Source organism: Alligator sinensis, unplaced genomic scaffold, assembly GCF_000455745.1.
Source record: "Alligator sinensis unplaced genomic scaffold, ASM45574v1 scaffold140_1, whole genome shotgun sequence".
In the NCBI taxonomy this organism is placed as follows: domain Eukaryota; kingdom Metazoa; phylum Chordata; order Crocodylia; family Alligatoridae; genus Alligator; species Alligator sinensis.
The window spans coordinates 1,007,065-1,021,513 of NW_005841836.1; the positions used below are offsets into that span (position 1 = coordinate 1,007,065).

The 14,449-nt window shown below is 43.8% G+C and overlaps 1 protein-coding gene across 1 annotated transcript in view; it reads left to right on the forward strand.

Moving 5' to 3' along the window:
* Window positions 1–14,449, forward strand: part of CFAP61 (cilia and flagella associated protein 61) — a 227,572-nt gene that overhangs the window by 66,048 nt on the left and 147,075 nt on the right. The window contains exons 14-17 of the mRNA XM_006015419.2: window positions 4,458–4,584; window positions 4,989–5,066; window positions 7,915–8,121; window positions 12,110–12,244. Coding sequence (XP_006015481.2) covers window positions 4,458–4,584; window positions 4,989–5,066; window positions 7,915–8,121; window positions 12,110–12,244 — 547 coding nt within the window. The remainder of the gene's footprint in view (window positions 1–4,457; window positions 4,585–4,988; window positions 5,067–7,914; window positions 8,122–12,109; window positions 12,245–14,449) is intronic.

Here is a 14,449-nt window from a genome sequence, read left to right on the forward strand (position 1 = left end):
GGTGTAAATTATCATGGCTCCACTTAAATGAAGAGATATGACAAATTACACCCACCGAAGATCTGCCCCCAGGTCACTGACTGGAGCTGCATAGGTTTTTAGTCTTACGTACCCTTTGTGCCAGCTTATCAGCTCTGGACTATTTACAGGCTTCACATTGCACAGCTAACACCTGCTTTTAGGCTCATGGGATTGCACAGGTAACAGCCTCTGTCAGCTTCCCAATAGGCTCTATCAATTCCTTCATGTAGACTTAATCATCCAGAGTTTCTAAGACATAGATGTGTTTTGCCTCCTGAGTTTACAAACCCCTGTGCTTGAACAGCATGGTTTGTAAATTCCAGCAATTGAATAGCAATGCTTTTAGCTACTTAGTAGTGCATGCAATACCTCTCCCCTCTTTCCCCCAGTTATTAAACTAATACAAAGTCTATAAGCATTATTGAGACCTGTCCTAGGTCCTTGAAAACAGGGAACCGGTGATAGCCAGGAATTCTTTAGTCCACTGCCAAATCATAAGACTTAACGCCTCTCTTTTGGACAAAGGCTTGACAACCATGATCCATGTGTTCATCATCATCATCGTCATCACCTGCTGGATTGACTACTGGAAATGCCCCAGAGATTATTCTAAGTGCCCTGTACCTAGCCTATTAGTCAAGGCTCATCAAACTCCATCTTTCCAACATATAGCAGCTTGCATCTACTAAGTGGAACTAATTGCAGGGATACCCCTATTGGCAGGGATACCCCTATTGGCTCCCCTTTCATTTTAGTGTTCATTTCATGGTCTAAGTCCTAACTTTCAAAGATCTTCAAAGACTGGAGCAAGGCTTCTCTAGCATCTGTCTACCATTCTCCATCTTTAGTAGTTTAAATGTGCTGTACCGGTACTCCTCACTTAATGTTGTCCCAGTTAACGTTGGTTCATTATGTTGCTGAGCTGTTAGAGAACATGCTTGTTTAAAGTCATGCAGTGTTCGATTATAATGTCATTTGACTGCCACCTGCTAGTAGCTAACTACTGTGATGTAACTGGATTCACTTAACATTGTTTCGCTTAAAGTCAAATTTTTCAAGAACATAACTATGATGTTAAGTGAAGAGTAGCTGTACTTATCTGGAGCACAGACACTGGAAGAGGCCAAAATGAATCTAATAAGAGCTACAGTCACTTTTGGTACTGGGAAGTATGGAGCATGATACCAAAGGAGAAGAGAATAGCATTTATTCAGGTCATCTTCACCATAGATTGTAAACAACACCTTTTATATCTGGTTACCAGCTCTAATAGAAGCTATGACAATGATTAAACAAAATGATCATTTCAAGTACAAGGGATGATACCTAAGGAAGATGAGAAAAACCTACTATAACACTGAGAATATTGAAATTCACTGTTTACAATAGCAAATTAACAACATGAAAAACTCATAATTTGGAACCATCGTGACTACAACATCACTCCAACCCTACTAAGAAAATAAGAATAGATGGAAAATGTTCTGCACTCTTACCCATGCTTTCTGCTCTCAGCACTAGTACAACGTTATTTTCTGGCCTGTTTAGAGCAGGGGTGGGCAAAATGGTGGATCTGGCCAGTGGCCAGACTCCATTGCCCAGCAGCCCCTGCCTGTATCACTGTAGCTGGTTTCCATGGAGACATCAGGAGCAGTGGCACTGTGACAGTGCGGGGCCAGGGTTTCCATGGAGACTGGCCCCAGCAGCGGTGGCGGGTGCACAGCTGGGTGGGTGTGGTGGCAAATCACCCCCACAGGCTCCCGAAGGGGAGAGAGCAGTCCCCGTGGGCCCCAAACCCCACAAACAGCCCTCCGCAGGGGAAAGTTACCTCCAGGGGCTCAGCCGGAGCCGGAGCTGGAGCCAGAGCAGGAACCGCAGCTGTGGCCATGCGAGCCAGCGTTACGCCGGCTGTTTAATCAGCTGTTCCCCAGGCTGGGAAAAGCTGAGCCAGTCACGGCGGCCATTCTGGCTGCCACAGGAAGATTTAAAAGCCCCACTGGAACCCGGGGGTGGAGAGAGCAAGGGAGCACACTGGCGTGGAGCATGCCAAACGTGCTGAGGCTTCTGGAGCAGGCAGCTGCAGTACAGCCGGCTCAATGCTGGCAGGCAGAGCAGGGGAAGCAATTGAGCCCCCTGCAGCAGGCTGGGATGAAGAAGGCAACTCCACACCCCTCTCCTCCCCAGTGGTCTATTTTTTCTGACAAACAAAAATAGGAACAGAACCAAAAGCGCCCTACTCAGAGGTGCTGAAGCAGGTGCCAGCCAACTCGAGTCCAGCTTGCCGGTCTCTGCAGCGGAAAGGCTACCCCTTGGGGCAGCCTGACAGGTCTCCGACAGGACCCACGCTGACACGGGTTCCCCCTAGGCAAGCAGGGGTCGATCGAGTATGACCAAACCACACTGTTGGCACCCATCCAGTTGGTGAGTGGACGAGGTGTAGGGGAGGCGGAGCCCCATGGAACATTGCACCCGAACTGTGAATACTACCATCCCCAGGTGCCCCCCAGGAAGAAGCTCTCCACTGAACCCTCCCTTCATCCAATAACACCAAGTCATGGCAGGAGAGTTGAGGGGAGGGGCTCCATGTTGGACGGATAGTACGCCGCTTGGGGAACCCCCACTCAAGGCACCTTTCATCACAGTGGGGAGCTGCTCTGTGGCCAGGGCTGGGATCTTGCAGTAGTGACAGCCTGGTCCAGAGCTGGGGCAGAGCTGCAATGCGCTGCCTGCATGTCCCTGCCCAGGGTATGCGGGCAGCAGATCGCAGCTCTGCCCCAGCTCCAGACCGTGCTGTCACTGCTGCAAGATCCCACCCCTGGAGTAGCTTCCTCCCCAACTGCATGCCCTGCCAGCACTGCTGGGGCTGTTCTTTGTGGAAACCCTGGCCCCGTGCTGTCAGTCCTGCTGCTGCTGGGGTGTCCATGGAAACTGGCTGCAGTGACGCTTGCATGGGGTGCTAAGAAATGAAGTCTACCACAGGCCCAATCTAGCCTGTGGACTGGACTTTGCCTGCCCCTTGGTTTAGACCCTTGTAGCAGACCAAAATCCTGGTCACTTTTACTGCATTGTATCCTTGCAAGTATCTCATGCTTCCTGCCTGTTAGTCCCTCCTCTTGTTTGTATATTCACTGTTTGAGCTAATGTTCCAAATGAATCTGTTTCTTTTAACTCTTGATTCAGCAGTCATAGGTTAGTTTTAAGGCCTGTTGTTTTACCATTCAAATGAAAAGAAAAGTAACCTTCCAACAGTTTTTGTTTAGAATGTAATAACAATTTTGTTTGAGCAAGTTAGATATATTCTTCATTTTGGTTATCCGTCTGAGGCTCCAGTCCAATAAACACTTACATGTGCACAGGAAAACCTTATCAGTTCAATATCATATAGTTCAAAGTATTGAGTACTTCAAAGCTATTGTCATTCCCCAGCTGAAAAGATAGGTTTTTACATGCTTTATGATACAGACAATATGAAATACAGCTACTTTGAAATTTGAAGAAATTTTCTGGTCCATTGAACCATAACCCCCCTGAAAACAGTTTGGCAGGCCCAGGGGTTAGTGAGATTGGCAGCATTTTGGTGCAATCAGGGGTTAGTGGGCCTATGGAAGATGGGGGGCATTGGTGGGATTGGGGGCAGTTTGGCAATCATGGGTTAGAAGGATCAGAAGTTGGATCAGGGTCATTTGGTGGAATGGGGGTTGGCGAGATTGGGGGCAGTTTGGCAGAAATGGGTTAGTGGGTGTGCAGGCATGGCAAGGGTTTGGCAGGATTAGGGGCGGTTTTGTGGGATCAGGGATGGCAGGGCCACAGGGGAGTTAGGTGTGCTTGGGAGGGGTTGGCAGGACAGTTCCACACTTAGATGTACCTAACTCTAGGTGAACTAAGATAGTCTGTGGGTGAACTAAGTCTGTATGTACCCATAGTAATTTGGATAATTCAAACTCATTTATTTCCAAGTCAGTATTTTTGGTCCCTTGCATTTCAAATTAACAAGGTTTTCCTGTACTTAACTTTAAATATTTAGTAGTAGCTATGGTGGAAGTGCAGCTGTGACATAATCATCTTAGAATGTAGATATATAATTAGTTTATGAATACTGCAAATGTAATGTGACACTACTGTGAAGGGGTTTGCTAGATTTTCCTGTACAGATGCATTGCAGGGGGCTGTATGGAGAAAAAACAAACCAGGAAGCAGTACAATAACTCTGGATTAGAATATCCCAGCACCAAGTTTTCCGCATGTCCTTATGTGATATTTTATATAAATAATGTAATGTATTTTACATATTTGAAATAATTTGCATGGATGCACTCATTTTAGCTTTAAAAAACTGCGTGGATGTAGTGTTCACAGCCCATGGCCTGTTAGACTTCATAAATGAAATCTTTTATTTGTTAGCAGAGCAGGCTTTTCATGCCTGTATTCTCTAATAGGTCATTTAATGTAAGAAGAGCCACAACCAGTGATCTCCCTGCTGTTGAAATGCTCATTAAAACCCTTGACTTGAATAAAAGTATACTAGATGACTTAAGGATCTTCACTCTGGCTCGCAGAGATCCAGTGAGTACATGCTGCAGGTATTATATGTACATGTAGTTTTCCATTGTATTGTCCAAAATGAAACATGCTATTTGCTAAAAAATCTTTCCTGGGGTTTAAATCTTTACCAGTGGAATCATTGGGGGATGTGGAGATGACCCTGACTTCCATGAAAATAATGATCAGTCCTCTAAACTTCAACATTGGTCTGCCTGTCCACAGTGGCCTGTCTTCATGGAACTCATTGCAGGACTGGACCCTTGCTTGGAGAGAGATTATTTAAGTGGGTGGCATACAGAATGGCTAGTGGGAGTTTGTGTTAATCAACAGTGTATTATTGAAATGCACAGTTAAGATCAGAATTCTAATATTGTGTGTTAATCAATGATCAGCATAGGTGTTCACATTTGTTATTTGTCTTTCAGGATGGGACACCAGTCCAGGCATTTGTAGCAGAAGTTTCGGATCAAATAGTTGGTGTGTCTGTTGTCAGAAATGAAATGGTAAATCTCATCTGAACTTTTTTTTCATTCTCCCATTTGGGATGTGTCCTGAATTACCACAGTGAAATGTTGACTGTTTTATTATTTGTATTACACAAATGTGTACAGAAACCACAACCAAGGCCATTTTTGCTTGGCACTATACATAAAAATATTAGTGGAGGTCCCTGCTTCAAAGAGTTCAAAATCTAAGGATTATTGTCCTCTTTTGTGAAAGGGAAATTGAGGCACAGAGAACACCAGAAATCTGTGTGGAGCAGAGAATCAAGCCCAAATCTCATGCAGCTTGGTCTGGTATCCTAACACAAGGCCAGTCTTCATCCAAAAAAGACTTGTTTGTTTGTTTTTATCCTGTTGCTACAACTGGGTGCATCTACATGTGCATTTAATGCAGAGGCAGGCAAAATATGGCCCGTGGGCTGGATCCAGCCCACCAGGCCTCTCTGACTAGCCCACGGGGGCCCCAAATTTTTTTGAAAATTAATATTTATCTTCCCTGACTGCCTGTCAAAGATGACAGGAGCCAGAGGCAGTAGGACCCAGGGGGAGCTGACAGCAGGATTAAGCAGCCAGAGTAGCAGGAAGCCTCTGACTACCAGGGGCTTCTGGCCTGGGAACCTGGGTCTGTTCCTGCCTCTCTGTGCTGAGGGAAATACAGATAAGGATGTGGGGAGGGAGGCAGGGGAGGACTGCAGGTGATCGCCTCAATCCTCAGGGCCAAGTTCGCTCCTGCGGTCCCTGGCACTGCAGCCAGGAACCATATGGTGCTGAAGCAGCTGGCCAGCGTGGGGTGGGGAGCAGGAAAATGGCTGCGGCAAGTGGGGGAGAAGGGGCAGTGAGTTGATGCACAGAGTGCAGCAACAACTGGGCGGGAGTGCAGGGCCCCTGCTGGTGCACCGGGCCAGCGATGGCAGGAGCGTGGGACGTGGGCCAGCGGAGGCTCTATGGAGCTGGGCTGGGTCCCCCTTCTCCTTGTGCGAGCAGGGAGAGGGAGGAGCTGGGCAAACCCTCCCCCCACACACCCAAAGTCCCCCCACAAACCCCATACCCCCCCCACACATCCATACACACACCCACATGCTTCCCCATACACACATGCCCCCACACCTATCCACCCCACCACAAACCCCACACACACCCACAAACCTATACCCACCCACTCACACTGTTCCACAATATACACAAATAAGATTTCATTTTAAGCTATTATACCATCACCTCTATGTACACTACACAAACACATGTAAATCAGGACAAAAATACTTTTTGAAATGAAATTAATGAATGTTGTAGTATGTTTGATTTTTAGAATATAATTTGGTATTTTTGTGGTTCCAAGATGGCAGACCCCCTTGCTGAAAGGAATACTTCTGAGGAGCAAGGGGAGGGCCTTCTGGTGGCAAAGGTCAGGGATTAGGGGGTGCAAGATGGTGCCCAGGGGACAGGGCACCTGTCAAGAGGCAGGACTACCCATGTGGCCCTCAATGGCTTGCCAAAACTCGGTAAGCGGCCCTCTGCTCAAAATAATTGCCCACCTCTGTGTTAATGCACAGCAATAAACTCCTGAGCAATTGGAGCTGGAGTAAACTACTCCTGGGAACAGCACCTACACATGTGCCCGGGACAACAGCAGTATGAACCAGGGCAGAGCAGGCCCAGGTTGGCAATGGATATGGTGGGGTCAGTCCGGGGCTCTGAGTGGCAGTGTTGGCAGAGGGGCTGGCTGGGGCATGAGGGTGCTAAAAGTGCAGAGCCGTGTGGTTAGGTGGCAGGCAGGAGCCTGGCCCCCACCTGGCTGGCTGGGCTGACCAGCACAATTTGCACCTGCAATCAGCATCTACACATGCGTTTAGTTGCAGTAAATTACCCCAGTGTAAGATAGTACTGTCACCAACAGTACTATTTTATGCTGATGTAAATTAGTTTACTGGAGCCTAATCCCATCACACAAGTAGATGCTGATGCTTTACTGCGCAGCTAATTAATCTACTCTGCAGTAAAGTGCATGTGTAGACATGGCCACTGTGTACTTTGGTTCCTATTTTTCAAAGTAGAAAAGGAATTTCCCCTTACATACTGAAAATGGTACTTGCACTCACCTAAAATCCACTTTTTCAAAATAGTTTCTGAGTACTGTGTCTCACTTATAAAGCAGAAATTTATGTTCATTTTTGGATTAGAAAAATAAAATTGCAAGATGGGTAAGAAGAATAAATATTTTCTATTCTGTTTTACACTGGTTGCAGCAGATTGAAAACTTTCTCACCATTTTGCTTACTCTAAAAAGGCAAAAATATGGTCCTTTTTTGCAAGATTTTCAGTTTTTAAAATAAGGAGCAATCACCATTATTTTCAAAGATATCTTTTTATTTTGAATGCCTTGTGATGAGGGGTTGTCACAGCTACTTTAAGGTGCCTAAATTAGATGAATCCAAATATGAGGTTGAACCAGTCACTGCAAGGAATTCCTTGTAGAGCTTTTTTCTTCCGCTTGGCTTTATACATGGAAGAGGACAAGCTGTCACTCTGTCTGGAACCCTGTACAATAGAAAACTTTTTTTGGTACATGTCCATTGAACAATGTCAGGGGCTCATGTAATTTAGAGATGGGTCAGACACATTCCATAGTAAATAAAGCCTGGAGAATTACAAAAAATAGCTTTTGATACAGAGGAAAGAATGTCAAGGAACATTTTGTAGCCAGTCATGAAAAGCTCTCGAGGTGGTCTTGCTTCTGTGTTCAAATTTAATCATTTAAAGAAATAGAAAGGCAGCCTGTTGGCACATCTTTTATTGTGAAAGCATAACTTTTCCCACCAGTGCTGATTCCAGACTTCTTATTTTGTAGGATATTGAATATATCCGTTCACATTACAACATTGAAGATTTTATTTACTTTAATCATCACCAGAAGGAAGAACATGGCCATCTTTACCACTTTGCTCTAAATTCCATATTCCATCATTATACCAAATATTTTTTGAAGGAAATCCTCCGCTTAGCCTACAAATCTTGTCTTTATTACCCTATTTATCCACAGTCTGAAGAAGGCAAGGTAAAACCAAAAGACAATTATTTTATTTAAAAAATATTATGCTGTTGTGCAGTATACCTTTTTCTTCCTCCTCTCTCTCCCTCTTTGCCCTCCTCCCTCTGACTGTGCAAACAACACCTTGTTCATCTCTCATGTAATCTGTATTTGTGTTGAACGGCTAGTGCTCTGACTGTGCTGCTCCTGTGCTATCACAATATGGGAATCATGCCTCAGTGAAGATATGTTTCCTGCTACCTCACTTGCTTCAGAGGAGAGGACTTTTTGTCCTCTCTTCTGAAGTCCTCTCCACTTACTTCAGAGGAGAGGACTTTTTGTCCATAAAGGCCTCATATTACTCCCCTCAGCTCCACTGATCAGGGGCTGCAGCCAAGGCTCTGCCATTTCCTATCCACTCTCAATGTACCTGTTTTAGGAAGAAGTAGCAGGGATAGAAAATGTATTTGCTCCTTGCACACCAGAATGTGACATCCAAATAACAAGCTCAGGCATGTTTTTTTACTCCATCTTTTGATCCATCATGGCTATATAGCTAAAGCACATTTCAAACATTAACTGGGGAAATCTCCACTTAAGGGTTGGAACACCTAAATTTAGCAATTGGAATGTCTAAAGTTTAGGTGCCTGGATCCATGAACATAATCCAACTGAACTTGACTTAGGCATCTAGGGTTCATACATAGTCAATAGGGAGACTTGGGCACCTCCAAAGAATAATCCAGTAGACAGGCTTAGGCATTTTATCACTCTAAATGATGGGTGCTCAACCTCTGGCCTGTGGGTCAAATCCAGCCTGCAGAGCCATGGCATCCAGCGCATGGGGCTCCTCATGGGTCAGCAAATTTGGTGGCAGGGAAGCAGTCACAATTCATTCTACCATCCCTCACCATTGCCAAATTCCCAAGTCCCACACCCCCAGGTTGGGGCTAAATCATGCCCCACCTCCCATGTGGCTGAATCAGGACTGGGCCATGTCCCCTTCCCTGCACAGCTGGGTTAGGGCTGAGCCATTCCCCCTTCTTTCTGCACAGCTGACCAAGACTGGGCTACACTCTGTACTCCCATGTGGCTGGATCGAGGCTAGGCTAGCTTCCCCCCCCACTTCCACATTTCTGGATCAGGCCCTGTTGGGTCCGCCCCACCCTAGGCTGCACCCACTGCCCAGATCCAGCCCATGGATGGATCAGACACTGCCCATCCAGCCTGCAGAGCAAAAAGTGTGCGCACCACTGTTCTATAAAGAAACTGGGGAGAGATAAGGGTGTCTAAAGGACAATTTAGAGATAATGGAATTCAGAGTCCATAGGAAATGCTAAGCACTGCATTGTGTCTGAACTCCTCTTGCTCTCTGGAGCTAATGTGCCTGCATTAATTTGGAATCCAGAGAACTTAGCTTTTCCTTCTGGAGTAGGTGCCTAACAGGGTGTAGTGTTGCTTACCTTTTGCATAGTAGTTTAATTGTTAGATCATTCACCCAGGAAATGCAGAGCTGAAATGGAGGCCCTCCTCACCCTGAGGGGATTCAAAATCACATCACCCATTTCCCAGGAGAGTGTTCTACCCATCAAGCTACAGAATAGCCTAGGTGAGAGCACTTTCCACAGCTCCCAGAATTTTTTATGCATTTTACAGGGGACAGCCATCAGTTAGAAAAATGAAATAAGCCTCAAAGCCGAGACTGGGCTCTACATCTAACCTCTCTCATCTGGGTGCCCTAACTGCCATGCTGCAGGTTCTGCCTTGCTCTTATTTGCTGTCCTTCTGGACCCATGACTCTTGCAGTTTTGGCTATGGGTTCAAACCCATCTCCTTAGGCTGAAGAGAGCCCAGAACCCCAGTCTTACCACTTCCTGGGTAAGCGCTCTAACCACTAACTTGGTATGCAAACCATGGGCAGCGTCACTGCCTCTTCTACAACCATGTTTTGGAATGAAGGTGACCATATGTAGCACTCCTTTTACATCTGACAAAGTAGGCTATTGCCTATGAAAGCTCATGCCTCTCTGAATGAGTCTCTAAGGTGCCACCTAGCCCTATGTTCTGCCTTTGTATTAGATGCAATCCTGCTGTTATAAGTTAGACATGCTCTTGGAATACTTAACACACTGGGCCCTTCTGGAGACTTGGGGAAAGTTTAAGCACCAGTCCACTTCCATTCTAGCTTGCAAGAGAGCTTAGATGGGAATTAGACACCTATGGTGCCTATACACGAGCAGTGAGGTTGCTCCAGCACGCTGTAATTACAGTGTGTTGAAGCAGACTTGATTAACCAAGTCTGCTGAAGTGTAGTAATTGCCATGTTCCAGCGGTCTCTGCCGTCTCATGTATCAGCGTCCCCACACTTCAAAATGGAAGCAGGGCACTTTAACTAAAGCTCTTTTGACAAGCTTTAGTTGAAGTGCCCCTGGAACCATTTTGAAGTTCAGGGACACTGATGCATGAGATGTTCCAGGTGCTTTAATTAAAGCAGCTCTCAGAGCTGCTCTAATTAAAGTGATCCCCTCCTCCCCCTCTTCACTCCCAGAACACGTATATAAATGCCCCTAGTTTCCTAAGCATGTATATAAAGCCCAACTATAAGCACCTAAGGAACTATGTGGTCCAAAATACAGGCACTGAATGAATTTCATGACTTCATGGCTCAGTATTTTTCTGGATCACTTTTTTGAACATGAATGGATTTAGAATTTTGAACTTAAATTAGAGACAAGGATTTCTTAGGCTGATACCTTTTATTGGACCAACTACGTAGTTGGGATAATTAGACAAGCTTTGGAATGAAAGACATGAGGAAGACGACCTGAGAAAGACTGTCTTGAATTCGAAAGCTTGTCTAACTTTATCCCAACTGCATAGTTGGTCCAATAAAAAGTATCACCCTAAGAAATCCTTGCCTCTGACATTTGGGTTTGACCCTAAGTCACCTAGGATAAAATTTTCAGAAACATCTAAGTCCCTGTCTATTTTTTTAACATATGAGTCTTGACAAAATAGACATATACATTTTTCAGAAGGAATTTTTTGCTTTTTTAGCCTGTGTTCTTCTGCACAGATTACTACTCTGTGCAGTTTTAGTAAGTGCCTTGAGCAGCAGTTGGTTCTCAAGGTTCTCCGGTGGCAAAATTATAGTTCTAGAAAGAAAATGGGTGGATGGAAGAGACCATTTTAATCTTGCTAATGTTTTTTGCTTGGTCTATTTGTCAGGTAAAGCAAGTTACCTTTAATTCATCTATGTTTTCTAGTACATGGCATTATAAATTATAATATATCATTGTGTGCAATTTGGATTGTGTTAACATTAATCATAGTGAATTATTTTGGTATTTGTGGGTGTGGTATAGACTTTCAAAGGCACCTCGGTGAAATTTTACACTGCATTAATGCTGACACTATATTTCCTCCAAATCACCTATTTTGTCTTGTTGCGTTATGAGTTTTAATTGGTTCTGTCATGCTAGAATAAAGCTGTTTCTAATGACCTGTGCTATTCAAATTAACATGGGGGAGGGTTGTTCATTTCAGGTTTATGCCTGTTTATTAACATTTATCACTTGGATGAAATTGACATTTTAGTCAGTATAGATTTTCTATATAAATTCTTAAACCATGCTTTGCCAAACAAGCAAAGGTTAACAGTAAGCAGATAACACAGCTTAATGAGGTCAAATCAAGCTGATTCATGATCACTGTGGAGAAAAATATCCTCCTGGGGAAAATACTTGTGCTGAAAAATCCCATAAACCAAACCACTTGTTTATCTGTCATTCCCACAGAGATAGTAATGTAATTACTCTCATAATTATCTTCATTAGTGTCAGGAATTATCTGCAATTCATTCCTCTGCTCTGAGTATGTTTGTTTATTTGCTGATTTTTCTCTCAGATTTAGCCAACAGAGTTAAGAATTTTGTATTTGCAGAGCCATACAACAGACATCTGTGATGCACTGTTCTGACATTCTCTCTGCTAAAATATAGATTGCTGTCTTTCAGTTTCAGAATCCCTATGCCCATTCCCTGACATCTGCCCTTCATTACATGGTTCCCGTGCGACCAAGACGACAGATTGTCTATCCTCTGGAAAAGCTTGGCATAAACGCTCCATCAAAGCAGGTCTCCAAGGATCAGGTGGGTAACAGAAGCAGCAGCAGGCAAGGGGCATAGTGCCAGCTAATGCAGGGTTTGGCAGATGGGATGACATTACTATCTTAGTGTTGATAGGCTGCTTCTTAATTACACTGAACATGATGTTCATACCCTTACAGTCTAAGCTGTGCTTTTGCACTACTGTATCTTTTTCTAAATATATATTTCAATCTGAGCTTTACAATCACCCTCCATTAAATGCTATGGTATTTACCTATTAGCAAATGTTCACAGAATTGCAAGATTTCCTATGGAATTGCTAACATTTAGATGCATAATACATTTAAAAATATTGGTATTCGAATTAAAACATAGACAGCTCTTTGCCATGATGATTTTTTCCTTCATCTTAGTCTAATGCTGTCAAGATCAAGAAGTACAATGATGTGCTTCTGACAGCTCCAGTAGAAATGCTGTTTGATATGTTTAAATCAATTTATTTTTCAGTTCCAGGTCCAGGTTTGCATAATGTTGTAATCACTGCAAAATGAAAGGAGTTGTTTAACAGTAAAAAAAAAAAAAAAGTAGAACTTCTTATCTACAAAGACCTTGTGTATTTATATGATTCCCATATAATGACTCTCTGCTATCCTAAGCTGGGAGTTTGGTTTGAGTACATCTGTTCCACTTCTGTATGTTACAGAATCTATTTTTAAATGGCTGCATTCTGCCATAAAGATGGTTCATCTCTGAAGTAACAGGTGAAGCCAAAACATGAAGAAAAATCACATTCATGGTGGTCTTCTCTAGTGGTGGTTGTACTTTAGTGAAGGAAACACAATGCTAAAACTTTATGTACTGCTTAATTCTAATTGGTTGAGACAGAATCACATGTATCATTTTCTTTAGCATTATCCTGTTCATATGTGATCACTGGTTCTTGGCATCCAAAATTCTTAATTAGGCAGCAACTGGCAAACCAGAATCCCAGAACCCATCTCAGCCAATTGGATCGTGTTTTGTTCTATGGAACAGTTGTGTCTTCTACATGTACAGCATTCTCTTGTCTGCCTGTCTGCTGCATAATTGGCTGCCTAAAACTGCTTTGTATTTACCTTCATATTACATTGAAGTTGTCTCATTGGCAAAGGCCATCCAGCAAAAATGTTCAATGGATTATCTTCCATCTACACTAGAGGTCTGGAGTTACTCATTCCCTAATAGCTCAAAGGTTATTCTAGTCCACTATTACTGCTCATAGCTTCCTGATGTAGTAGCAGCTTGAAAATAATGAGTGAACTGGCTATTTTACTGAGCAACCAACATGGACTGTGGCTAGCATGAGCTAGGCCATCTTAATTTACAACAAGACAAGCTAACACGAAGGCCTAAACATACTACTGAAAATGAGAAGCAGGTTCTGCTTTCTGATTGTGGCGTTTTCAGTTACTCCGACTTGGTTAAATCACATTTCCTCTCTGCACTGAGATCTTGCAGGAAGGAAGACCCATGAATAATCATGTTCCTTCCTGCAAAATTCTGTAGCCAAGTCAGCAATCCATAGTGAGGAAGAATTGTACCAGAGGCTGTTGCTAGAAATAATAAAGTCAGCTGACATCTGAGGGATGTGGTGATTGTTGTATATCATACTTGCACTTGGAGATTCCAGTCAGGCACACTACACATAGAAACATGGTTTCTCCTCTAAAAAACATATGATCTAAATAGACCAGACAAAGACTGGGGGGAAGGGGTGGAAAAGGAGGGAAGCAACTTTCAAAGTGGTCAGGTTGAAAATTGCATTGAGTCCAACTTTTTTAAAAAATCTACAACCTGGTGGATGAGTGGGGGTTAATAGAGGAGAGGAGCTAATAGAAGGTCCAGAGGAAGAAAAAGGAAAGAATGGGAAAGGGTATATTGACGAGGGAGCTGAGTAGAAGAGATATCAGGAGAGAAGAGAGGGAGGGTGGCAGAGTAGGCTGTCAAATGCTGGCAATGGTAAGGAGGAGTTTGGAGCAAACTAATTAACAAAGAGAAAAAAACCCAATCCAGCATCCAAATAAAAGAAAGCAGAGCCTGAGGATGATACCACTTGTGTCCAAGCAGTTCTAAATGGGACTGTTTTTTCCTAGCCACACAGGTAGGGGAAGAGATTTGCTGGGTTCTCATACTCTACTATTGGTATGGGTCCAAAATAGGTTTGGAAGGAAAGTCCTAGTTCTGTTTGATAGTCTGTCTTCTATTCTG